Source organism: Hipposideros armiger, unplaced genomic scaffold, assembly GCF_001890085.2.
Source record: "Hipposideros armiger isolate ML-2016 unplaced genomic scaffold, ASM189008v1 scaffold_807, whole genome shotgun sequence".
NCBI lineage: Eukaryota > Metazoa > Chordata > Mammalia > Chiroptera > Hipposideridae > Hipposideros > Hipposideros armiger.
In genome coordinates, this window is record NW_017732157.1 from 352,472 (window position 1) to 378,443 (window position 25,972).

The following is a 25,972-nucleotide window of genomic DNA, read 5'->3' on the forward strand; positions in this document are numbered from 1 at the left end:
CCACAACTAGATTGAAACAACTACTCAACTTGGAGCTGATGGTCCTGGAAAAACACAGTTCCCCAATTAAAAAAAAAAATCTATCTATATATATATATATATATATATATATATATATATATATATATATACACACACACACACACACACACACACACACACGCATATTTTTTGAGGTGGGATCCCAAAATATGGTGAATGCTTAAATAAAAAAAATTTATTACAGTAAAAGACACATTACCATTAATCCCCCTGAAAATACTCCCCTTCACTTCGAACATACTTATCACATCGTTCTTGCCACTTTCTGAAGCAGTTTTGAAAGTCCTCTTTCATGAGTGTCTTTAGTTGTGCTGTCATGGCTGCCTTAATGTCCTGAATCAATTCAAAACGTTTACCTTTCATGATCATTTTGACTTTGGGGAAGAGCCAGAAGTTGCACAGTGCCAGATCCGCTGAATAAGGTGGATGAGGACACACCATAATGTTTTTATTGGACAGAAACCATACCAGAAGCGATGAGTGACACAGAGCCTTTCCTGTTGTGATCACAAAAAACAGTGAATGCTGCTGCCGAATGCCATCCAGCTGAAAGGCAGGGATCTTCAATACGGGAACTGGTGTGTCGAACCTTAGTGACAGTGTGTGACAAGTTTCAGCTTATTTAGTGCCGTAAGTTGGGTGTGAGCTACGGTTGAGAGAAAGTGTGTTTTAAAGTGTGCCATAAATTATCCTCCATCAAGACAATGCCCCATGTCATGCACATCACTTCTGGTATACGATGTTTTTTGTCAAATAACATTACGGTGTGTCCTCACCCACCTTATTCATCGGATCTTGCACCGTGTGACTTCTGGCTCTTCCCCAAAGTCAAAATGATTCAGGACATCGAGGCAGTTACTAGAGGGCAACTAAAGACACTCACAAAAGAGGACTTCCAGAACTGCTTCAGAAGGTGGCAAGAACAACGGGATAAGTATGTTTGAAGTGAGGGGGAGTGTTTTGAGGGGGATTAATGGCAATGTGTCTTTTACTGTAAAAAATTTTTTATTTTAAATATTTACTGTGTTGTTTGATGACACCTCATGTATCTTTGAGGCGAGGGTTTGACGGTTAAGAGGTCATGATTACTGGACTTCCATTTTTGTTCTTTGGAATTGTGAGGTTTTTTTTTAACCTCCTGACCATTTACCATTTTGTTTTTTAGGTTAAAAAAATACATATACATAAATATATATATGAAAAATAATAACGGTGCAAAAAAATAGACACTATGAAAGTTTCCTGATCTAGATCCCAACTTCATAGTCCTTCAGTTCTCTTCCCCAGAGGTAACCTCTGTTACCGTTTTTGTGTGTGTGTGTGTATCACTCCAGAGATATTTTTTACTTTTATGAGCACACTACTTCTATTTCCACTTATATTAGTATTCTGTACTTTTCTGTACTTGATTTTTATCCCCCCAGAGATACATCTTAGAGGTTGTTCTTTATCAGAAAAGAGAGATCAAGTCCATTCTTCCCTCCACCTTCATTTAATTATGAAAATTTTGAAACATACAAGAGTAAAGAGATTACTTAATGAAGTTCCATGTTCCATCACCCCAGAAAGTACTCTTATACTCTTGTCCAGACAGTCCACCCTCTCCCTCCGTAGGCAACCAGTGTTGTGATTTCTATTACCATAGATAAACTTAGCCTGTTCTTGAACTTCATGTAAATGGAATGATATACTATGTACCCTTGAGTCTCACTTCTTTTTATTTAATTATTTTTAGCTGAGCCATCCTGCCACCTGTTGGCAGCTCAGCGGCAGCTCAGCCCAGACCAGGAATCAAACCGGCGACCCTGTTGCTCAGAGCTCACACTCTTGAGCGAGCTCTTAACCAACTGAGCCATTTGGCAGGCCCAAGTCTCACTTCTTTTAGCATAATATTTTTGAGATTGATTCATGTTGTTGAAAATACTAGTTCATTTTTTTTTTTTCTTGAGAAACTCATATTGTGGATATACCACAATGTTTATCCATTCTCCTATTGATGAACATTTGGGTTGTTTCCAGTTTGGAGCTATTATGAATAAGGCTGCCACGAACAGCCCTAGTACAAGTATTTTGTGAATATAGGTTTTCCTATCTCATGGCTAAATACCCAGGATAGACTGTAGGGTAGTTAAACATATAAACATAACTATAAGAATCTGCCAGCTTCCAAAGTGATTGTGTCATTTTACACTTTCACCAGTAATAAGAGTTCCAGTCCCACATCTTCAACATTTGGCATTGTCGATGTACCCCATTCTTTTAAAAATAATAGCTCTATAGTATTCTATTTTTTTGACAATGCCATGATTTGTTTAACCAATTCCCTGTTGCTGGGTATTTAGATTTTCTCTGGTTTTCTACCAGAAGTAATGTTACAAGAGAATTGTATACATGTGCAAATTTATCTGTAGGGTAATATATTTGAAATGGAATTGCTGAATCAAAGGGTATTGTCAAATTTTCTTCTATAGAGGTCATGCACATGTGTACTCTCACCAACAGTGTATTAGTTCCTGTTTTGAGTAGTTGATCAAACTTTGTGATTTTGCCGTCTGTATGTGCAGAAAAACTAGTATGTCAATTTAGTTTGCAGTTGTAATTATTATGTGTGTAACTATTTTATTATGAGCATCTTTTTACATTTAAAAGCCATTTGTGTTTTTTCTGTGAACTGTCTATTCATGTTATTTGTCCGTGTTTCTTTTTTTTAAAGATTTTTATTGGGGAATTGGGGGATGGGAACAGCGTTGGGGAATTGGGAGGAAGGGAAACAGACAAGTTGCTGTCCTTTTGCTCTTTGCTCAGTCTAGTTATGAAGGAAGTTGCTTCACTGGCCCCAGTTGGCACCTTCATTGTGCTCTTCCCGGGCGAGGCAGATCAGTCGCAGGCTTCTGGATGGCCGCTCACAGCGGTTGCCGGCCACACACGGTAGCCCACGGCAACCCACTTCCGCAGGGGCTGCAGCCCACGCGGTCGCCGGTGACCCAGGGCAGCCCAGCTCCAGGTTGAGCTGTTGTTCAACATCTTAGCTGTGGAGGGCAGTGTCACTGGCCCTCATATGTGGGATCCAAACCAGGGCCCTCTGGCATCCCAAGCCAGCTCCCAACCATTGCGCCACTCGGCTGGCCCTGTCCGTGTTTCTGTTGTGTTATTGATCTTTTTCTTAGTTGTTAAAAAAAACTCTTTATTCTTAGGAAATATATTATATAGCATTTCCCCTCTCAGTTTGTTTGTCTCAACAACATTTGTTTATAATGGATTATGTTATACAAATATCTTAAATTTTTTTTCAAGGTAAAATTGATCAATTAGTTTATTAGAAATATCTTCCCTATTCCAGGATTATGAAAAATACTTCCATGTTTTCTTTTAGAAATGTTATCTTTCTATTTTAATTTTAAATTTTTGATCCTTTTGTAATTTTATTTCATTCATCTTCTGGATGGCCAGCCATTTGTTATCAATCTCATTTATAGACTATCTACTTTTTCCTTATTGATTAGAAGTGCTATTTTTATCATGTTCTAAATCCACATAAGTATTTTAGTGTATATTTGGACACTATTTCATTGACCTGTTTATCTCTCCCTGGAGAGGTACCACGCTGTTTTAATTAGTTTTGCTTTATATTGTCCTTAATATCTGGTAAGGCCCAGTATTTTTCATATTTTTCCTGGTTATTCTTGGATATTCTCCATTTGAATTTTAAAATCAGCTTAGTTAATTAAAAAGCTGTTTTTGTTTTGTAGAATTCATGTGATTAGGGAGAATTAAGTCTTCTTATTCCAGAACAGTATATGTTAGTATTCATTCAGGTCTTCTCTATGTCCTATAGTGTTTTAAAGTTTTCTTCATATATATTTCTTACTAAATTTAATCCTTTAGATATTCTTTTTGTTTTCATAAATAGATTTTTTTCTTTTGTATTTTCTGGTTGAGTCTATATAGGAATGCATATTACTTAAATTACTTAATTAAAAAATGTTTTACTTGAGTATTTGTGATCTTGCTCCCCTGCATATGTCATCAGTTTGGCTCAAATAAACTCATAAAAATTAAAAAAAAAAAAGTTTTACTCAGCGCCTTGAAAGAAAAAGGTAGATCTAAAATGTATTGATATGGGGGCTGGCCGAGTGGCTCGGTTGGTTGAGAGCATGAGCTCTGGGCGACAGGGTCGCCAGTTCGATTCCCACATGGGTCAGTAAGCTATGTCTGGGCTGAGCTGCTGCTGCGCTGCCAGCAGGTGGCGGGATGGCTCAGCTGGTGAGAGTACGTGATCCTAACAACAAGGTTGCCGATTCAACTCCCGTATGGGATGGGGGGCTGTGCCCACCCACAGCTAAGATTGAGCAGGGCACCTTGAGCTGAGCGGCGGCGAGTTGCTGATGGGCGGCCGGATGGAGACTGCACTGGAAGCTGGGCTGGCTGTGCCCTCCACAGCTAGGTTTGCGGGACAGTGGCTTGGCTGCTCTTCTTCCCCAGTTCTCCACAACACTGTTCCTCTTCCCCAATTCCCCAATAAAAAAAATCTTTTAAAATAAATAAATAAATAAATAAATAAATAAATAAATAAATAAATAAAATGTATTGACATGGAAAATACCTCTAAGAAATACTAACTAAAAAAGTAACCAGCAAAATGATGCATATAGTATGATTGTATTTTTTAAAACAAACAAAAAAAGCTTTAGAATTAAAACAAAGAAACAAAATTAGAAACAAAGTGTTCTTGCACCTTTGCACTGCAGGTTTGCTTCTGGTGTGAAATACGTTAAACCCTGCAGGTGGAGAGTCCTGTTTCATTTCCTACAGCTTCTTGCCAGTAGTACCGTGTTTTCTTTCAGATGGATCCTGGTTCTTTGATAAAACAATTCAGGAAATTAATATATATTCACTACATAGACTAAATTACATGGTTTGACATTATATAGTTTGATAAGTAAGCTCTCTTCTTTTGGTTTAATTTTTCTCATGAGGATATTGGAGTAAAATCTAAGTATATGACAATAGGCAGTTTTAAAGGGCGTCTCTTTGTGAGGATATGTAGCTATGTTAACCATTTTTGTCTTTACAGAAGAGACGCTCCAACCGTCAAGTTAAGCGGAAAAAATATACAGAGGACTTGGATATAAAGATCACAGATGATGAAGAAGAAGAAGAAGTGGATGTAACTGGTCCAATAAAAACTGAGCCTATCCTCCCTGAACCAGTGCAGGAACCCGATGGCGAGACTTTGCCTTCCATGCAGTTCTTTGTGGTAAGCTGAGAACTTAGGCAATTTGAGAGGTTTGTCGGGCTGCTCACAATCTCTTTTGACTGACTGCATCTTTTGCTACAGGAGAATCCCAGTGAAGAAGATGCAGCCATTGTAGACAAAGTGCTTTCTATGAGGATTGTGAAGAAGGAGGTGAGGACACCATACATATATTTTTTAATTAAATGTATCGGAGTGACATTGGTTAATAACATTACGTAAGTTTCAGATGTACAATTCTATAATACATCATCTATATTTGCGTTGTGTGCTCACCACCCAAAGTCTAGTCTGCTTCCATCACCATATATTTGAACCCCTTTACCTTCCTCAACTTCTCCCTATCATAACCCCCCTCTGGTAACCGCCATACTCTTGTCTGTGTCTTATGAGTTTTATTTGTGTGTTTGCTTATTTGTTTGTTACCTTTTGGTTTTATATCCCACACATGAGTGAAATCATATGGTTCTTGTCCTTTTCCATTTGACTTTCTTTGCTTAGTATGGTAATCTCAAGATTCATCCATGTTGTCACAAATGGAAGCCTCTACCTTATGTCAGCCCATAATGCTACATTCACAGGCTTTCTTTAATGAACATCTTTGGATGTCAGGATATATTCTTACGGTGTAGTTAGGAGAGGTGATGGAGGAAAGTTAACTAGAAAATAGAAACTGTCTTATTGCCTCTTCTTTTGTTTATCTATTTAAAGTGGTTAAAGGCTTATTTTCTTCAGTTATCAGGCCTTTAGTATTGAAGACCAAATTAGTTTTTAATCCCTTAGTCAATAATACATTCTGGGAGCATTGGTATGAAGTGCTACGTTATAGGGCTAAAATTAAACGTTCTTACTTTGTCAAATCAAATGTTAATAACTGGAATTTCTTTCTTCTCAGCTTCCTTCTGGACAGTATACTGAAGCAGAAGAATTCTTTGTCAAGTACAAGAACTAGTATGTGATCTGTGCAAAAAGCTTTTCACCCCAAACTCCACAGGGTTGTAAAAAGTTCTTGTGTATAGTCTCTCCTGGGTGGGGATGTCTTTTTTATAGCCTCCTAGCCCAAATTGTTCTTTTCAGCGAGGAAAATGGCTATTCAGAGAGAAGTTCAGGAATTCACATGGCTCTTACTATTCCCCTGCAGGAAGGTGGGGTAAGGGTGATTCCTGATAAAATCCCTTGTGATCCTCTATGCCTTACTCTTACATTAAGACCTTGATACTCAAAAGTGTGATCCGTGGACCAGCAGTATTAGCATTATTTGGATGCTTGTTAGAAATGTGAACTTTTAAGCCCACCGTAGACCAGGCAGTTGGTATGCAAATTCAAGTTTAAGAATCACTGATCTATGAGACCATCTGCCCATTTAAGCATGTGCTCACGTCTGCTTCTGGCTAAACCCCAGATCTCAAACACTAGCCTACTAATTTCCCTTTCTTACACGATGACTGACGGTTTCCATCCCCTTCAGCTCCTATCTGCACTGTGAATGGGCTACCATCTCCCAATTAGAGAAGGATAAGAGGATCCATCAAAAATTAAAGCGCTTCAAAACCAAAATGGCTCAGATGAGACACTTCTTCCATGAGGTAATTAGAAATATGTATTGTCTATCTGTTTCATAGAAGCATAAATTTCTGGGATTATTAGCCTTGACTGATTCTTCAGAAGACTTACAGTTGCTGTGTGTGTGTGTGTAAGTGTGTATATGTATAAGCTTTCCTTTTTTTTTTTTTTTTTTTTAGCTGAGCCCTTCTGCCACCTGTTGGCAGCTCAGCAGCTGCTCTGCTTGGGCCAGGAATCAAACTGCTGTTGCTCAGAACTCAAACCCTTGAGCGAGCTCTTAACCAACTGAGCCACTCAGCCGGCCCTAAGCTTTTCATTTTGATCACTGGACTTTTCCTTAATTGCCCCATGCTTAATTTCCCCAGGTCAAATATGACCTTTTTATAATTTATAGGGTATTTTGATACTGACTTACTCAGTATTCATGAAGTATTTTCAAAACGGATGATAAGCTGGCCTCTGGTCCACTTGTAATGTCAGTCTTTAGCAGTTGATGGTATCTGTAGCAATAAGTAACTATGTCATTAAGAGAACATTTATTTTCTCAAATTTCTAATCCAGCATGACTAGAAATAGTGATAAATGAGCTTTAGTTTCCCATACCCCAGTGTTACTACTAAACACTGGAGCATGCATAAAGGTCTCTTGAGCCATGGTTTAGCTTTCTATTTTGCTTTGAAAGTTTTGTGTACGTAACCCTCTGCCAAACTGGGATTTTTCGTCTTTATATTATATAGAGTGTAAGTGCCTTGAGAAGAAGGATTATTTTTTACAGCTTCTTAGAGCTAAAGAGGAAAAGTTCCAGTAAAAAAGACTGAAAGAAGGAATGATGTGTAGCTTCAGCAAAAACAAACAAACAAAAAAAAACCCAGTTCTGGCTGAATGCATTTGATAAAGCTAACTTTATACAACCAGGTTTGCCAATAAATGAATTGTTTTCCATATTACCTAGAGAGGGCAAGTAGGACCATGTAGGTCTTATAATTTCTTTTTTACATGAAAATTGTGATAATTGGGTTGTGTGTTTTCATCGAAGTTCTTTTAAAGCATCTGTGAAATGTACAATGAAACTATAATGCCATTCCAGCAGGTATTAGATGTACAATTTGTGACCACTGAACCAAGGTCTACTAACTCTTATGTCAATTAAATCTGCCATTTCTATGTTGGCATTTAACCAAATTAGCCATTCATTTTTTCATCATTTATTATGTGCTAGTCACTATGGTAAACAAACCAGACAAAGCCTGTGTTTACTTTGCAGCTCACTGTCTGATTGGCAAGAGAGAGAAATTAAAAAATAATTCAATTTGTGATAAGTGCCAGGAAAGAAAGAGCACAAAGACGTAAGAAGGGCCGGCTGAGTGGCTCAGTTGGTTAAGAGCTTGAGCTCTGAGCAACAGGGTCGCCGGGTTCGAGTCCCACATGGGCCAGTGAGCTGTGCCTAAGCTGAGCTGCCACTGAGCTGCCAACAGGTGGCAGGATGGCTCAGCTGGTGAGAGCATGTGTTCCTAACAACAAGGTTGCCAGTTTGACTCCCGCATGGGATGGTGGGCTATGCCCACCTGCAACTAAGATTGAACACAGCATCTTGAGCTGAGCTGCCCACGGGCGGCTGGATGGTGACTAGTCTTGGAGCTGAGCTAGCTGCACCCTCCACAACTAAGATTGAAGGACAAGTTGGCTGTTCCCCTCCCCCAATTCTCCAACACTGTTCCCCTCCCCCAATTCCCCAATTAAAAAAAAACTTTAAAAAAAAGAGATGTAAGAAGAAAAAGAGGCGTATTTTGGATAGGGAAGACTTCTCTGCGAATTGAATTATGAATAGGAGTTAACAAGGGTATGAACACAAGTAAATAGCAACCGTGGAATAGGAAACAACATGAGAGGGCTGTGAGATAGAATGAGCACCGGAAAGACAGTGCAGTTGATGGACAATAGAGAATGAATGGCCCAAGATGAGATCAGAAATTTGGGCAAACAGGTGCTTATAGGCAGTTTGGTTTTAGTTTTGTTTTTATTCTAAGTGCAAAAGGAAATCATTGAACTATTTAAAATATGTCAAGGGTTGGCCGAGTGGCTCTGTTGGTTAAGAGCTCATTCAAGAGTGGGAGCCCTGAGCAACAGGGTCGCTGGTTCAATTCCCGGCCCGAGCTGAGCTGCCGCTGAGCTGCCAACAGGTGGCAGGATGGCTCTGCTAAAAAAAAATAATAAAAAATATATAAAATATGTCAAAAGACATAGTCCAATTTTTACTTTTTGCCTAGACTTTGGAGAATGGATTGGAGAAGATTAAACATGGAAGTCAGGTGAGCAGTAAGGAGGCAGTTTTCTGATGAGAAATTGTGGGTTAGATTGGAGTGCTTTCAGTAGATAGAGACAATGGATAGATTTCAATTTATTTTAAAGTAAGATTGACAGGGCTTGGTGTGATGGTTTATACAGATGAGTTTCTGGTCTGAGCAAATGAGTTGAGGTGGGATCATTTTGTTGAAGCATGGAAGATTTTCGAAGCAACCAATTTGGGAAAAATCAAGAATTTAGTTTAGACAGTTTTAAACTTAAAGTTCCTTAATGTATGTCTAGTATGCAGATAGATACATAGATCTGTATTTTTCAGGGTGCCATTAAAACCTGGAGTTTATCAGCATATAAATAGTTATTAAAGCCTTAATAATGGATAAAATCACCATGGGGAAAGTTTTATATTTTCTCACAGTTCTATACTTTCTTATAGAAAGTTCTTTTATAAGAGAATGGCGTGAGCCCAGACCAGTCTTTAAGGAATTCTCCCAAATTTAGAGGTCCCGGTGAAGGAGAAGGAATTATTGTATGCTAGAGTGGTAGAAAGATTAGGAAAAAGATATGTCACAAAAACAAAGGGAAAAAGTGTTTTAGGAAGAAAGGGGTTTTTCCTTAAGGTTTCTTTGTGATCTTTCTTTGGAGCCTTGGATTTTTATCTTGGTATATCACCCAACGCTGGATACCAGTGACTTAGAAGAAAAGAGCCAGTGAAGGTGATTGGGAATTGGCCAAAACAAAAACCAAAACCAAAAGAAAGGGGGACGAGGGCTACCAAGAGAGTATGATGTTTCACAGAAGTCAAGGGAAGGAAAGTGCTTTAAGGAGAGAATGATGAATTATTGAATACTATGTAGCAGTAAAGTAATAAGGTATAGAAATGTTTCCATTGTATTTGGCAATTTGAAGATCATTAATGATCTTGACCAGAGTAGTTTAGTTGTGTGATGGAAGGGGAACGAAGAGTGGAATGGATTGGACTAGTGAAGGCAGTGTTGAAATGGAAATATATATTTAAAACGCTTGGGAGGTTTGAGTTTGGAGCAGAACAGAAAAATAGTTGCAGGGGTATGTAGAGTCAAGGGAGGTGTTCTTAAGATTTGAAACAGTAGAGCGTATTTGTATGTTTATGGGGATGATCCAGGAGAGAAGGATTCCTAAAAAGGCAAGAAGGGATGGAATCCAGAGCACATGTGGAGAGAATGAATGGCCTCCGTTATAATGGGAGAAGAGGCACTTTGCCTCATAAGATGAGATATGTGCAGATGCAGGTAGTGTGTACGATTTGATATGAAAATGTGGAACTTCTTTCTGATGACTTCTGTTTTCTTAATAAATTTTGAAGTAAGGTCATCACCTAAAGGTGGGACGGAGGGGTGGGGTTTACTGGACAATGCTGTTTTGATCTTATCATTGGGTTTCATAACTCCTCTAGGACGAAGAGCCCTTCAATCCAGACTACGTAGAGGTGGATAGGATATTGGACGAGTCTCACAGTATTGACAAGGACAACGGGGAGGTGAGTTGGTTCGTGGAGGAACATGAAAAGTCTCCTATAGATTCCGACTGGTTCTGCTTGCCCTTCCTTTACTTTTCAGATATGACTGAAAAATCCCTTGGACTGAAAAAGTATTTTTGAATTTTTCTGAGGGATCCTTAAAATGATACTGGGAAGGTAAGGGAGTAGGGAAAGAGCCTAAAAGGAAAGATTCCCATCAAGTTAAACATGTGGGAGCTATATTTATGAGTACCGGGAGCTATGTTAACAAGTACTCATTCACCTTGGTCTCATTGTCTTAGATTTTACAATATATGGGAGACCCTTGACATTCACTTTGGGTTGAGACATGGCGAGGAGGAAAGGGATACTTCACAAATCTCCATACTTAATGAATACAAAAATATTTGTACAGACTCATAACTTTTTCTGTGTTGTTGAGTTATTTATTCTTAGCATCAGTTAAATGCATTTTCATTTGTTATTGAAACAAATCTACTGCATCTGAATCTGTACTTTTAAACAGATACTGGAGTCCCACTCCTGCAGATTCATATTCAGTAGATCTAGGGTGGGACCCAGAGATCTGTATTTTTAAGTTAGTTCTCCAAGGGGTTCTCATGTATAGCTTGACTTGGGAATCACTGCGCTAAAACTTTCTTAGATTGGGGAGTAGATTTTAAATATGCTAGAACACTTGCTGATTCAGCTTCATAAATCACGTTTTTCATTTTCCAAATAAGATCATATAGATCTAAGCCACCAGTGAATTCACCATTCTGGCATTTAAATTTATTTCAAACTTACTTAGGCTGTGACTCACCATTTCCTTGGAGCTCTTCACTTTTTCACTTTCACTAGTGTTGTTGGTTTAGCTTTGCAGGGCCATAATTTGTAAAGTTTTTATCTCTTCTGACTCACTACTTACACAATGACGAGTAGAAAACAAACAGAACCTTGTTAAGATATCAGTGTTGGGTAGTGAACTGGGCTCTCACGAGCTAAGTGATTTGGTCCCATACATCGTCATTATTGGACCTAAGAGTCCATCTTCCCTCTGTAAAATCCAAAGTTTACTCTCTTTTATAAGTCTTCGGGTCACAAAGATAGTAGAACCTTAGATGTCCAAGGCTTATTACAATTCCATATGTCTTCAAATCCTAACAAGCATGCCTCAGATAACATTATCTTCTGCTTTTTGGGTTAGGGTGGGAGTTATTGTTTGTTGTTCACTTGTGGAAGATGAGTGGGGAATGGACCAGTTATTAGGACAGGTTAGTTACCGTAAAATTTTCGTTATCTTCAGGATCTCAGCCTTGCGCTCTGCCACCATACTTACCCTTCCAAAAGTTATTGTTCTTTGATTAGACCCCTTTGGAATATTTTGCAATTGGCATGACAGATTAAAATATTTTAGTGTGCTGGTATTGTAATTTATGCTCCCACTATTGGATAATAACATTCTTGTACCTATTTACTCTTCTCCAAAATGAGTTTTATTTGTCATTCTTTTTACATAACCTAATAGTGGAAATAAATATAATAATGGATATTAATGTCCTTGGAAAGTAACTTATAATGTTGCATGTGTGTGTGACCTGGACCACTGACCTTATGTAGAAAATGACTTGAGTCACTGCAATAAAGAAAAAGGTACAAGAGCAACTAGATCAATTCTAGGGATTTCTTGATCTGTGACTCTGCAGACTTCTTGCTGGCTGTTTTAAGGGGTATTCTATAAACTGATAATTAGAGACTCCTGTTGATTACACTAGGCCCAGTCTAATCTTTCCTTCTTCGTTCACACAAGCCAAAAATGGACATGCAGTTCGTGCATTGATCATACGTGGGTAGTGAGACTAAGAGCCATTGACCATTCATTGGTCACTGCCCCTTCCCTTGCAGTGGAATGCCTACAGAGAGTGTAGTACCATAGTTGGAGCTTCAGCATTTCTCCTTCCTCTTCACTCTTGTTACCTGTCTTCAGTGACACCTCTCGAAGTTATATCCTAGCTTCCTGAGTCTCAGAAGGAAATCCCTTTACCACCATATGACCTCTGTTTGAAGTGGCATTTGCAGGAGCTCAAAGCCCAGTGATTTCAGCCCTGCTCCGCTCCTATGGGTTTAACCTGTTCCTCACTTCTAAAAGTAGCCTAGCTTCCATCGTATCAAATTCAGTGCCAGGAGAAGAGTATGAAACAGAGCTAGCTGTATCTTTTAATTCAACCTAATTCAACACAATACAAAAAAAATAATTTTTTTTTTTTGCACTTGCTTGGTTGATGAACATCATGTATCCGTACTTACTGTTCTAGACACTACTGGTTAGAAATTTCACTTTTGGAACAGATTCTGATAAATTGCCTGGAAAAGTGATCAAAATCATGAATAGCATAGGCCATCAGCAGGTGAGCCTATGGTTGGCGTTTTCAGCCTCGCTTTTTTAGCACCTTTTTAGGTATTGACTTCCTGTGGCCTGATTCTTTAGTCAAATTCTTATCCTTTAACCACAGCAGAGAACATAGAATCAGTTTATAAAGGCTTTGGCTTCTTCTCTCCTAGCCTGTAATTTACTACCTGGTGAAGTGGTGCTCTCTGCCCTATGAGGATAGTACCTGGGAGCTGAAAGAGGATGTTGACGAGGGCAAGATTCGAGAATTTAAACGCATCCAGTCCAGGCACCCAGAACTCAAAAGGGTGGTAAGTACATTTAGAATATAAAGTCCATCTAGGCAGTGACTGAATTTTTTTCCCCTATAGAAGTTTATGTTGTTTTAGCTTTTTAATATGGAAATTTTCAAACATACAAAAGTTGAAAAAATAGTATCATGTACCCATCACCCAACTTTAACAATTAACACGTAGCCAATCTTGTTTCATTTGATTTCTCTACCCATTCATTTTCCTGTTTCCCAGGTTGTTTTAAAGCAAATCCCAGATTCCTTTATTTCATCTGTAAATATTTCAGCGTTTATATCTAAAGATAAATAATGCTTTATACACCTGAAAAAATTTAACCATTCCTAAGTATCATCAAATTAGCAATCACTGTATATACTTCCCTGATTCTCGTCTAATTTTTGTTAAATTGTTTGAGTGGGATCCTAAATAATGTCCACGTATTGCTTTTGATTAATATGTCTCACATCTGTCTTACTTACAGTTCCCCTTGATTTCCTCTCCCTCCTTTGCCATTTTCTCTTGAAGAAATCAGGTGGTTTGTTCTCTAGGGTTTTCCATAGTCTGAAGTTTGCCAGTTGCATTCCCCTTGGAACCTTTTATCACGTTCTTGGTCCCTTGGTCCCTTGTGTTTCACATAATGGTTACATAAAAAGCAACACTGTGTATTAGAACGTTTTAGAGCTATGCTATCCAACATAGTAGCCACTAGCCACATATCAAATGCTTTTTCGTTACATGTAGCTAGTGGTAAAACATTTTTTTTATCATTGTAGACAGTTCCAGTAGATATCACTGTTCTAGAGGCTTGATCAGATGGAAGAGAGAGGGCACTAGATCTGCTTCATAGATGGTTCTACCAGGCTGTCTTTTATCACATTGCCTAGATCCATTCTTTAAGGAATTTTAAATGGTGATATTTTAATTCTATCATTTTTTCATTTATTAGCCAAATCTTCTATTAAAAGAAATATGTTTCACCTACTGTTTGCTTACCTGGAGGTACAGATGGTATAGTAAAGAAGGATGCTTTATTCTTTTTCTTTATTTTCTAGTTTTTAAAATAATGAAGTAGTTTCCTGGCATCCTCCAAAAGTGACCAGTGGGTTTTTCTTTTTTTTTTCCCCACTTTTTAAAAATGTGTCATTATGGACTCATGAATTTGAATATATTTAACATGTTTTAATGCAAGCAGTAATGTTTTTTAATTGAATTTCAACTACTAGAACTACCTAGTAAGTTTGCCTAATTATGTTAATGTCTCTATCTCATTTATTCAAATTTTCTTTTTGTTTAGAATCGTCCACAGGCAAGTGCCTGGAAGAAGTTGGAGCTGTCCCATGAGTATAAAAACAGAAACCAGTTACGGGAATATCAGTTGGAAGGGGTCAATTGGCTACTGTTTAATTGGTACAACAGGTAAAGAAAAGAGTAGGCTCATAAATGCAGGCTTACTCTGGGGTTATTTTTATTCACTTTCCGTTTAAATAATTTCTTTTTATGTATGTTTTTAAAGGTATTATCTTTTGACATGCTTTTCATTTTCCATGATGAATCTGCAGGCAGAACTGCATCTTGGCTGATGAGATGGGATTGGGCAAAACTATTCAGTCCATTGCCTTCTTGCAGGAGGTATATAATGTGGGCATCCATGGCCCCTTCCTGGTCATTGCCCCACTCTCCACAATTACTAACTGGGAGCGAGAATTCAACACATGGACAGAGATGAATACTATTGTGTATCATGGCAGTCTGGCCAGCCGGCAGATGATTCAACAATATGAAATGTACTGCAAAGATTCACGGGTGAGTTGTGTGTCATGGAATTTTATGGTTTAGAGAGAGTGAGCCAAGGTACCTGAGGTTTTAGAGGCTTTACTGTGAATAAACAACTTTCATTGAGGCTTTCTGTGATTTAAGGCATTTTTGTCTAGATTGTACACAGCAGTTTTTGTGTCTTTGCTGTTTTGATCCAGTGGACATTTAAATCCAGGGCAAGTTCTTGCTTTATTTATGGATACATACATTTTAAATAGAATTTTACCAAAATTGGTGAGTTTTCATCAAAGTACTTTCCAGAATGAAATTCATTTAGCCACTTTAATTCCTTGACCCATATGGTGGTGAACTTAAGCCATTTCCCTTCTTTTTTTTAAAACCTGTTAAAATTTTCATCAAGATCCTTTTCCTGTATAAATTTGAAAAAAAAAAAATTTTCAGTTATCCATCCTGTCTTAACATCAGCTTTTATGACCTGTTTTTCTACGATTAGTTAATTTTCTGTGGTTTTTATTTCTCCCAAACCAAATTTATTCAAGTCATATTATACTGTTAATTTTGTTACAATGTTTCAATTCTTCTGTCCATTTTTAGGCAGTAACCAGTATTACCATATACTCTATTAGTTGTTTTTACTTTCAGTTTTGTCTTGTATGTTTCAGTAATGCCCAATATTTGTGGATTTTAGTGTTAACCATGATTAGATCTAGGGCTGTGATGCAGGAGCTAGGCTTACCGCAGTCAGAAATGCCCAACTTCATTCAGCGAGGTCTGTCACTTTCCTAAGAAGGTGGATATGTTGAGGAGGCAGTGTGTCTTACATTGAGTGATTTGGCACTGTGTATCAGAAAAATAAACAGCAGTGGGAGGAGGGTGGTGGTGCAGTTTATATCTCCCATTAAGCCTGCCTGAATATAGAAAAGAGAATGTGTAATTCAGAAGAGCTTCTCATTTAAGTATATTTTAGGCCTTTTCTGACTTAACTGCCTTCATGCTTAGGGGCGCCTCATCCCAGGTGCATACAAGTTTGATGCCCTGATCACCACTTTTGAGATGATTTTATCAGACTGTCCTGAGCTTCGTGAGATTGAATGGCGTTGTGTCATCATTGATGAGGCCCATCGACTAAAGAACCGTAATTGCAAACTGCTTGATAGTCTCAAGCACATGGACCTGGTGAGTTCCTCACACTCACCTGTGGGCAAAGGCACCTGAAATTAAAATAACCCATATTCCCTATAGAATTAATATAACCCTAATTTAGCAGAGAAGAAAAAAGAATGAAAATCTTGGTATTGGGTGGTAGGTATGGCTTACAGGAATGGTAACCTGACAATCATAAAAAAAGTCATATAAATTTTAGAACTGGAAGGCAACTGTAGGTTAGTGATTCTCAACCAGGTTACCTAATGCTGCATAACAAACTACCCTAACACTTAGTGGCTTAGAACAACAGCCATATTTTTCATGATTCTCTAGTTCAGCAACTTGCGCTGGGCTCAGCAAGGCCATTCTTTTGGTGGTCTTACCTGGAGTCAGTAATGTAGCTGCAGCTAGCAGTTGGTGCTAGTTGTTGGCTGGGGATACTGGGTCATTTTCCATATGACCTGTTATCCTCCAGTACACCAGACTTTGCTTTGAATGGTGGAGTCAGGGCAGTGATCCAAGAGGGCAAAGGCAGAAGTTGTAAGGCCTTGGACATATAGGCTCACACTGTATCGCTTCTGCTACATTGTCTTTGTCAGAGCAAATCACAAGGCAAGCCCAGATTCAAGGGCTGAACCTTGATAGGAGGAACTACAAAGAATTAATGGCCATATTTAATACAGCACAGGTACATTCCATAGAGGGGGACATATTAGGATCTCTTTGGGAAGTTGAGTGTGGAGAGACATACGTAATTGGAAAAAAAAAAGGCTGAATATTTCTTTGTTTATAATGAAGTTAATTCAATATGTTAAATAATATCAAAGGTTTTCTTGAATGTCTTGTGTTTATCAAAAGAGGGAACAGGTGAAAAGAAAGGTTAAGACCGTAATCTGGTCCATTCCCATAATTTTAGAGATAAAAGAAAGCCAAACTTACATATTTGATAGAGAACCCCAGAAGTCCTTTGTGTTTTTGAGTTTCCTCATTCTTCTGTTTTCTCCATTTCTAGGAACACAAAGTGCTACTCACAGGAACACCATTACAGAATACTGTGGAGGAGCTGTTTAGCTTGCTTCATTTCTTGGAACCATCACAGTTTCCATCAGAATCAGAGTTTCTCAAAGACTTTGGCGATCTCAAGACAGAGGAACAGGTAGGAAGTCTGAATCTGATCAGGTACTAACCCCAAACAAAAAAGATAAAGCTTATACTAGATAGACATCTATTGCCATAGGCATCAAGGGTCTTTTTGAACTCGTTGCAACCTTGTGCCTACATCATTTATGACATTGTCCAAAATCTGTATCTTTCAGATACTGGAAAACTCTCATTGTATTTCTCTGTGTTTCCACATAATGTGGAATATTTGTCCTCACGTTATTGATTTCTGTTCTCTCTGTATCAGGTTCAAAAGCTACAGGCCATTCTGAAGCCAATGATGCTGAGAAGACTCAAAGAGGATGTTGAAAAAAACCTGGCACCCAAACAGGAAACTATTATTGAAGTAGAGCTGACCAACATCCAGAAGAAATACTACCGGGCTATTCTGGAAAAGAATTTCTCCTTTCTTTCCAAAGGGGCAGGTCATACTAACATGCCTAATCTACTCAACACAATGATGGAGTTGCGCAAATGCTGCAACCACCCATATCTCATCAATGGTGAGGGAATTTCTGGAAAATACCTGCCATTTTTGTGTTACCTGTTTACTTTCTAAAGAGTATTCCTCAGGAACAATGGATGCATTGACTGATCCAGCCTAATCTGGGAGTGGAGGGGGGTTCTCCTTTTGAAACAATTCTTCTATGGAATATCTTTCTCTCGTTTTTTGTACCCCCTTGAGCCTGCATAATCTACAAACTTTTTTTTTTAAGATTTTTATTGGGAAATTGGGGGAGGGGGGCAGTGTTGGGGGAGGGGGGAAGGGGACCAGCCAAGTTGTTGTTCTTCAATCTTCGTTGTGGAGGGCGCCAGTCGCCATCTGGCTTCCCTGTTTGCCGCTCGTGACCTCTAAGCTCAAGGTGCTGAGTTACAGTCTTAGTTGCAGATGGGTGTAGCCACCATCCCATGTGGGGGTCGAACCAGCAGGCTTGTTATTAAGAGTGCACACTCTATCCACTGAGCCGTCCGGGTGGCAGCTCAGCTCAAGATGCCAAGTTCAGTCTTAGTTGCGGGTGGGCATAGCCCACCATCGAACAGGCAATCTTGTTACTCCAGCTGAGCCATCCTGCCAGCAACAGCTCAGTTCGGGTGCAGTATCACTGGCCCATGTGGGAATTGAACCGGCGGCCCTGTTGCTCAGAGCTCATGCTCTTAAGCCAAGTCTTAACCAACTGAGCCACTCGGCCGACCCCTACAAACTTAAATAGGACTTGCTGTTTAGAATTTCAAGTCATTCTGGTCTCTGGATAGATGTCCTCACTGGTACTCCATTTTGCTGTTTTGTTTTGGATGCCAGTAGGGTGATTATAGTGGTTTGCATGTCTTTGTCTACATATTTACATATTTTTAACCCAATTACAATCTTAAACCTTACTTACTTGGAATGTTTTGTAGAACAAAATTGAAGACGACTTAGGATTTTCGGAGTGCTGTGTGTAATGAGTTGATCTCAAGTCAGATTATTCTTTTTTCTTTGCTTCCTTATCTCAGTTAAATAAACTATAGCCTCAGTATGTTTTTCTAGGTCTAACCGTCAAGTTTGTTTTTTCTTTTGTCAGGTGCAGAAGAAAAAATCCTAACAGAATTTCGAGAAGCTTGCCACATTATACCTCATGACTTCCACTTGCAGGCCATGGTTCGTTCAGCTGGCAAACTGGTTCTTATTGACAAGTTACTTCCAAAACTTAAAGCTGGTGGCCATAAGGTTCTGATCTTCTCCCAGATGGTACGCTGCCTAGATATCCTAGAGGATTATCTAATCCAGAGAAGGTGAGAAAAGAGTAATCCTTTGCCTTGTATTTACTGTATCCTCATAAAGCTGTGAAGCGTAAGAGGTTCTGGGTTTAATTCAAGTTGATTAGGACTAGGATAAGAGAAGCAGTTAAGACTCATTCTCAGCTTTTTGATAAGGCTTTTGGTCAACTAGAGATATGGAGGTACTGGTATTGATCCTAGTCTAATGTTTTGGTCGCTCTTTCTGCTTAGCCGATTAAATTTTTTTTCCTGTGATTCTTATACAGGTACTTATACGAGCGTATTGATGGGCGAGTTAGAGGTAACCTTCGACAGGCTGCTATTGACCGCTTCAGCAAGCCTGACTCAGATCGCTTTGTCTTCCTGCTATGCACCCGGGCAGGTGGACTTGGTATTAATCTCACAGCTGCTGATACCTGCATCATCTTTGATTCAGACTGGAATCCACAAAATGACCTACAGGTAAAAGAAATCATTGTCTTAGGGACTAACTACCTGACCTGGGAGGTTTTCAGCAGGATTAGGATATCTTAGAAATACTTGTCCATGGGGGTGGCCAGTTAGCTCAGTTGGTTAGAGTGTGGTGGTGATAACACCAAGGTTGATGGTTCGATCCCCATATGGGCCACTGTGAGCTGCGCCCTCCTTTAAAAAAAAAAAAAGAAATACTTGTCCTTCACAGAGTATGGAATTGTTTACTTAGTTAGGGGTGGCAGTGTAGATCAGAAGTCAGCAAATTCTTTTTGGAAAGGACCAGATAATAAATGTTTTAGGCTTTGTGGACCATACAGTTTCTATTGTAACCACTCACCTCTGTTCTTATAACACAAAAGCAGCCATGGATAATATGTAAATGAATGGATGAGGCTATGTGCCAATAAAACTATTTACAGAAACAGGTGGCCATGCAGATCATGTTTGCTGACTCCTGCTCTACATGATTGGGCAGTCATTTCTTCTTGAAATTGACTTGATTTTTCATTGATCTCATGGCTGCTTTATACATATGAATTGGTATTTTGAGCCCTACCCCCAAATTTTGTTATCTTTGCCCTTCCCTTCCATTGTTTGTTTTAACCAGGCCCAGGCACGGTGTCATCGCATTGGGCAGAGCAAAGCTGTGAAGGTGTACCGACTCATCACTCGGAATTCTTATGAGAGAGAGATGTTTGATAAGGCTAGTCTCAAGTTAGGATTGGATAAGGCTGTGCTTCAGTCCATGAGTGGTCGGGACGGCAACATTACTGGAGTGAGTCCTCTTTGTCTATAGATAATGTTTGTAGCACGTCATATTGATGAGGGAAACTAAAGCTATTCTTGCACAGGAATCTGACCATCTCATTTGGATTCTCAATTTTTATTTCTTAAAATATAACAAACTAAAATATTAGGATGTGGTTAGATAATATTCTCTTGGTAGTCTTTTCATCTTTGTATTGGATTTTGTAGATCCAACAATTCTCCAAGAAGGAGATTGAAGATCTATTACGAAAAGGAGCATATGCAGCCATAATGGAGGAAGATGACGAGGGCTCCAAGTTTTGTGAAGAGGACATTGACCAGATCTTGTTAAGACGAACCACAACCATCACCATTGAGTCTGAAGGAAAGGGTTCTACCTTTGCCAAGGTATAGTCTATCTGTGCTGGAAGCTAGAGAAGCAGAAATAGAGACAGGAGTCTCTAGAATTTAAGTATTTTTTTAATGGTGTTACTGGTTTCCATTGCTCAAAAAAGCGTTGTAATCAACTTGACTCTATTCCTTTGTTCATCATTAGGCAAGCTTTGTTGCTTCTGAAAATAGGACAGATATTTCTCTGGACGACCCCAACTTTTGGCAAAAGTGGGCCAAAAAGGCTGACCTGGATATGGATCTACTCAATAGCAAGGTGAGCTTCCTTTTCCTCTAGGGAGGAAATGTTGCAGAAGACACAGTACTTTCAGGAGTCTATATAGCTGCTCTGATTCTTAGATGCTGACCTTGGTTTATGATGGTGTATTATATACAAGGTCCATTGTAAAATCTTCCTATATAGTAGGACCCAGAAAACTACCTAGATTTATCTACTTCTTAATTTTGCTTCTTGAGTCCTTGTAGATTATTTTGAGTATCTTTAAAAAATCAGTGTGTACAAATGTTATATCCAAGCTATTTCGATCCATGATTGTCTTAATTCCTTTCCCATGATCATGTCATGAAGAGAGTTACTTCTCCTTCTGTTCTTTGCATAGAATAACTTGGTGATTGACACACCTAGAGTACGAAAACAGACCCGCCACTTCAGCACTCTGAAAGATGATGACCTGGTGGAATTCTCTGATTTGGAAAGTGAAGATGATGAGCGGCCACGCTCTCGCCGACATGACCGTCATCATACTTATGGGCGCACTGACTGCTTTCGGGTGGAAAAGCACCTATTGGTCTATGGGTAAGAACCCACTTTGCCATCAGAGGTGGTGCATCTCCATCCTGATAGACACCCTGTTTACCTTTCAAATTAGAGATTTCAAAGAGGGATAATGGGAAAAACTTGATTCTGTTTACTCTGTTACCATGTTGTCCCAAGATTTTTTTTCTCCCACCTTTTGGGAGGTGTGATTCTGGGGAACTGGAATATCATCAAATTAGAGTTCCCAGGAAAATATTAATATAATTTCCTCTTCTGGTTTTCTAGTTGGGGACGGTGGCGAGATATCTTGTCTCATGGACGCTTCAAGCGACGTATGACTGAACGAGATGTGGAGACAATTTGCCGGGCCATTCTTGTGTACTGTCTTCTACACTATCGTGGGGATGAAAATATCAAAGGCTTCATTTGGGACTTGATTAGCCCTGCTGAAAATGGCAAGACAAAAGAATTGCAGAACCATTCAGGTAATTATCAACTCTTTACTTTTCATCTTTCTATGGGTTATCTAATCCTTTTCAGGTCCAAGGGGTTTTCTCAATCCAAGTCTTCAATGTGTCTCCTTTCCCAGGCCTATCTATCCCTGTGCCCCGTGGACGCAAGGGGAAAAAGGTTAAGTCACAAAGCACTTTTGATATCCATAAGGCAGATTGGATCCGGAAATATAACCCTGATACTCTATTCCAAGATGAAAGTTATAAGAAGCACTTGAAGCATCAGTGTAACAAGTAAGGATGGAATTTAGCAAAGACGAAAGCATTTTCTACCTCAAACTTTCTACACTACTACTGAACCAGCTTTTCTCTCCCTCCTAGGGTGCTGTTGCGGGTACGAATGCTGTACTATCTGAGACAGGAGGTGATTGGAGATCAGGCAGAGAAGGTGTTAGGGGGTGCTATTGCGAGGTAAAATTATGCTATATTTTTCTTCATGCCTTGCCTTTCAAGAATAGATTGGTTTACTTATTTCATTTTATACTATCTTGGAGATACCTTGTAATTAAAATCTATATACATATTAGGTCTTTAATACTATTTAATATTTCCAGTGGAAGGAAATAGGCAGCTGCATGAGCATTTAAATTAATGGGTAAAAGAAGATGCTTGTAATAATATTTCCAAGGATTATCATTTTAATTTCCTGAATTGCTATGCTGACTCTGCCCTCTTACACCTATAGTGAGATTGACATATGGTTCCCAGTGGTGGATCAGCTGGAGGTTCCAACAACATGGTGGGACAGTGAGGCTGACAAGTCCCTGCTCATTGGCGTCTTTAAACATGGTAGGTACCTCTTAATCTGTTCGTTTCCTGTTGTAGATTTATCTCCACAGATGGAAAATTTAGCAAAATGCTGATGACCAGTAACTGAGTTCTGTGATTGATCTTCAGTAAACTTATGTTTGAATGGGAAACTAGTTCTTAAATATCCAGAGCAGAGCAATTCGTCCCTATATATAGAGGTTCAAGAAAGACCAGATGGATAGTTAAATCCCAAGGTAGGGAGTCTCCCATCTGTTCTCTAATAACTGTTACCAATCTGTATGTCATGGCATCTAAGTTAAGGTTCCACAAATTAGGGAGGTAATATGTGCTTACTCTCATTAGCCATGCTTAATTTGTATGACTTTCCTGTTGCTTGCTGAAAGTGTTCTACTTGTATAACATCCCATTTGTCTAAATGTTGAGCAGTCACTCTGATTTAGGTGTGAACAACAGTGTTTAAGTGAAACAAAAATAGACTATAAAAAGGGAGAATACTCCCTTTTCAGTATTACCTAATAACAAATCCCAGGCATTAAAAACAGTGAGCACTAAAATATAGCCCACTGACTTAGTGAATTGGAATATCATTTCTTTTTAAAAAATACTTTTCTGTTTATTTCTATAAAATTAATGACACTGACCCACATTTTTGATAAGTTTAATGGGATAAGAAAAATCCTGAGCATTTATAGTCTTAGATTTACATGTGAGACACAGAGATTTAGAAGAGTCCTAACATCCTGAAGTGTGTTCGTTCGTTCGTTCGTTCATTCAGTCATTCACCATTCATCAAAAATTCAGTGTCCGTTTGCAGGTACAAGTTTTTTATCCTTCATTTGAAAATGTGTGACCCGTCCTAAATTATTTGACTGTTTTAGTTTCCCCATCGATGTAGAAAGATTATCAATTAAATGGCTATGTAAATCAATTACCATTCTTATAAACTAATAAAATTCCTATCTTCAATAACTAGTGTTAAAGCTCTTTAGGACTCTAAATTGCTATAGAAATGTTAAATATAGTCATATAACCCAGCAGCTGTCCAAGTTAACATTTAAACTGTAATTTGCATTGTGAGCAAAGTTGCCCATGTACTCTAATTACTCCAGCAGCATATGAAGTAAGCATAACGGCAGAATGAAGACATGATTCTCTTTAATTTATGGCTTTTTCTCTTCTAGGCTATGAAAAATATAATACTATGAGGGCAGACCCAGCCTTATGCTTCCTGGAAAAGGCTGGCCGACCAGATGACAAAGCTATTGCAGCAGAACATCGAGTGCTGGATAATTTCTCTGACATAGTAGAAGGGTAAGCATTGGTGTTTAGCTCTCTTACAGCTCTGAGTCCGCCCTATGAAGACTATTAGTTGCTTATTCTAAGAGATAACACTAGCCTTGACTGAGCCCATTGGAATTCTTATTGGTGGTTATACTCATGAATGATAAATTCTTAGCAAAGAGTGAGACCAGCTGAAAGGACTCCGAAAACTGGCCTAAAACCATACATTGCCATAAGATGCAACTAAGGATGAAAATGAATGTTACTCCCAAATGGCTTATTTGATGTTCTATTCAGTTTTCTTTGCAATACTTCTCTATACAGCCACAGTGGCTGAAAAGATAACTGGTCTTCTTGAAAGATAATAGCCATGCAGTTCTCCCATGCCACTTACGTGGTAGAGCCTCAGGAAACCTTAGCTCTGGTTTATCATCTCCCAACGGTGGCTGGCCCATAAAGACATTTACTCTGCCTGGATACGTGCCTCAATGATGAGTTGCCATGCTAATACTGAGCCACCAGGTAGGGCAGTGTTGCCCTGCTTTGGGTGCCGGTGAGTTTAACAAAACTTCTCATATGGAGACCTGAGGGGCATGTGAAAGAGTTGGCTTAGTTCATGAATACCCACCTACTCCTTCATGATTGAGAGGTTTCTCTTTGATGATCACAACCTCAGTTTGCTTAATGAAGGACCCTCAAAGGAAATTGGGTCATTCATTCATTGCAAATCATTTATTATGTTGCCGTTCTGCTCAATAGAGCAAAGTAGTAAAATTAAGCATGCGTGGACCATGCAAATGAAATAAAAAGTAAAGAGTAGGGCAGGAGGGGGAGAATAGGTTAAACAATAAAAAGGGCTATGAAGAGAAAGGAAGTGTGCCACTCGGTGTTTCATTTCAAATTAAAACAATTTAGAGTGGTACTTTGTCAATGTCTCCCAGTTATTTGTTGTTTTGGATCCTGTACCTAACTTATTCAAAACTTAGCACTTGGCCTACCATTCCTTCCATCATGAAAGAAAAGACTATTCCATGCTGGATTGTATGTTTGCCCTGGTCTTCATCCTAGGTTCCTCTTAGTGAAAGAAGATTATATTGTTAACATTTTATCATGCCTCTGGATAATTTCAGGGTTGACTTTGATAAGGATTGTGAAGATCCTGAATATAAACCACTCCAGGGTCCCCCGAAGGACCAAGATGATGAGGTGAGGAATCCTCATTTAAGTCTTATTTTCTCTGTTACTAAATAGTTAAGTATTCTCCCAGTTCTGGAATCCTTAAGTATATTGATTAATTTATAATACAAAATGGAAGGTAATTACTATTTGAGAATATAAAGTATTAATGGCAAGGATTATAACACCAGCTGGGGAAATCAGTGATGGCTTTGTGGAGGAGGTGGGACCCAAGCTAGACATTGAAGTATATTATTTAACTATTAAATTCCTAAGTCTTCTTATTTTCAAGCCATTAATAAGAATTTACTTTTTAGGTTCTACTGTCTTATTCTTTTATTGGGTTGTCAGAAAAATCATGACGCATTTTTGCAACAAAAAAAAGTAGAAAAAAAGACATTATGGCTTTTCCAACAACCCAATAGTTGGTTGCTTCCAATTTTTTGTGAAGGTTCCTTCATTAGAAATTTTTCTTAATTTCTTGGTGCCATAGACAGACACACACAAGAAAGTAATTTCAGAGTACCAATTCCCCCCCCTTTCCCTCCCCCCTCCATTCTGTGTGGGGTGGCTCTCCTTTTCTAGGGTGATCCCTTGATGATGATGGATGAGGAGATCTCAGTGATTGATGGAGATGAAGGTAAATTTCTAGGTCAAATAGT

At 38.8% G+C, this 25,972-nt stretch overlaps 1 protein-coding gene across 8 annotated transcripts in view; it reads left to right on the forward strand.

Moving 5' to 3' along the window:
• CHD8 (chromodomain helicase DNA binding protein 8) overlaps positions 1-25,972 on the forward strand; it is a 59,758-nt gene that overhangs the window by 25,913 nt on the left and 7,873 nt on the right. For 6 of the 8 annotated variants that reach the window (XM_019628720.1, XM_019628724.1, XM_019628725.1 and 3 more), the window contains exons 6-29: positions 5,117-5,299; positions 5,381-5,449; positions 6,192-6,247; positions 6,765-6,882; positions 10,596-10,679; positions 13,221-13,358; positions 14,635-14,756; positions 14,900-15,143; positions 16,116-16,292; positions 17,275-17,418; positions 17,671-17,926; positions 18,986-19,196; positions 19,448-19,643; positions 20,263-20,430; positions 20,631-20,810; positions 20,959-21,069; positions 21,413-21,609; positions 21,856-22,055; positions 22,136-22,316; positions 22,404-22,493; positions 22,768-22,871; positions 24,035-24,164; positions 25,265-25,340; positions 25,896-25,950. In XM_019628720.1, coding sequence (XP_019484265.1) covers positions 5,117-5,299; positions 5,381-5,449; positions 6,192-6,247; positions 6,765-6,882; positions 10,596-10,679; positions 13,221-13,358; positions 14,635-14,756; positions 14,900-15,143; positions 16,116-16,292; positions 17,275-17,418; positions 17,671-17,926; positions 18,986-19,196; positions 19,448-19,643; positions 20,263-20,430; positions 20,631-20,810; positions 20,959-21,069; positions 21,413-21,609; positions 21,856-22,055; positions 22,136-22,316; positions 22,404-22,493; positions 22,768-22,871; positions 24,035-24,164; positions 25,265-25,340; positions 25,896-25,950 — 3,490 coding nt within the window. The remainder of the gene's footprint in view (positions 1-5,116; positions 5,300-5,380; positions 5,450-6,191; positions 6,248-6,764; positions 6,883-10,595; positions 10,680-13,220; positions 13,359-14,634; positions 14,757-14,899; positions 15,144-16,115; positions 16,293-17,274; positions 17,419-17,670; positions 17,927-18,985; positions 19,197-19,447; positions 19,644-20,262; positions 20,431-20,630; positions 20,811-20,958; positions 21,070-21,412; positions 21,610-21,855; positions 22,056-22,135; positions 22,317-22,403; positions 22,494-22,767; positions 22,872-24,034; positions 24,165-25,264; positions 25,341-25,895; positions 25,951-25,972) is intronic. The other 2 variants (XM_019628723.1, XM_019628727.1) reach the window with 1 other exon arrangement.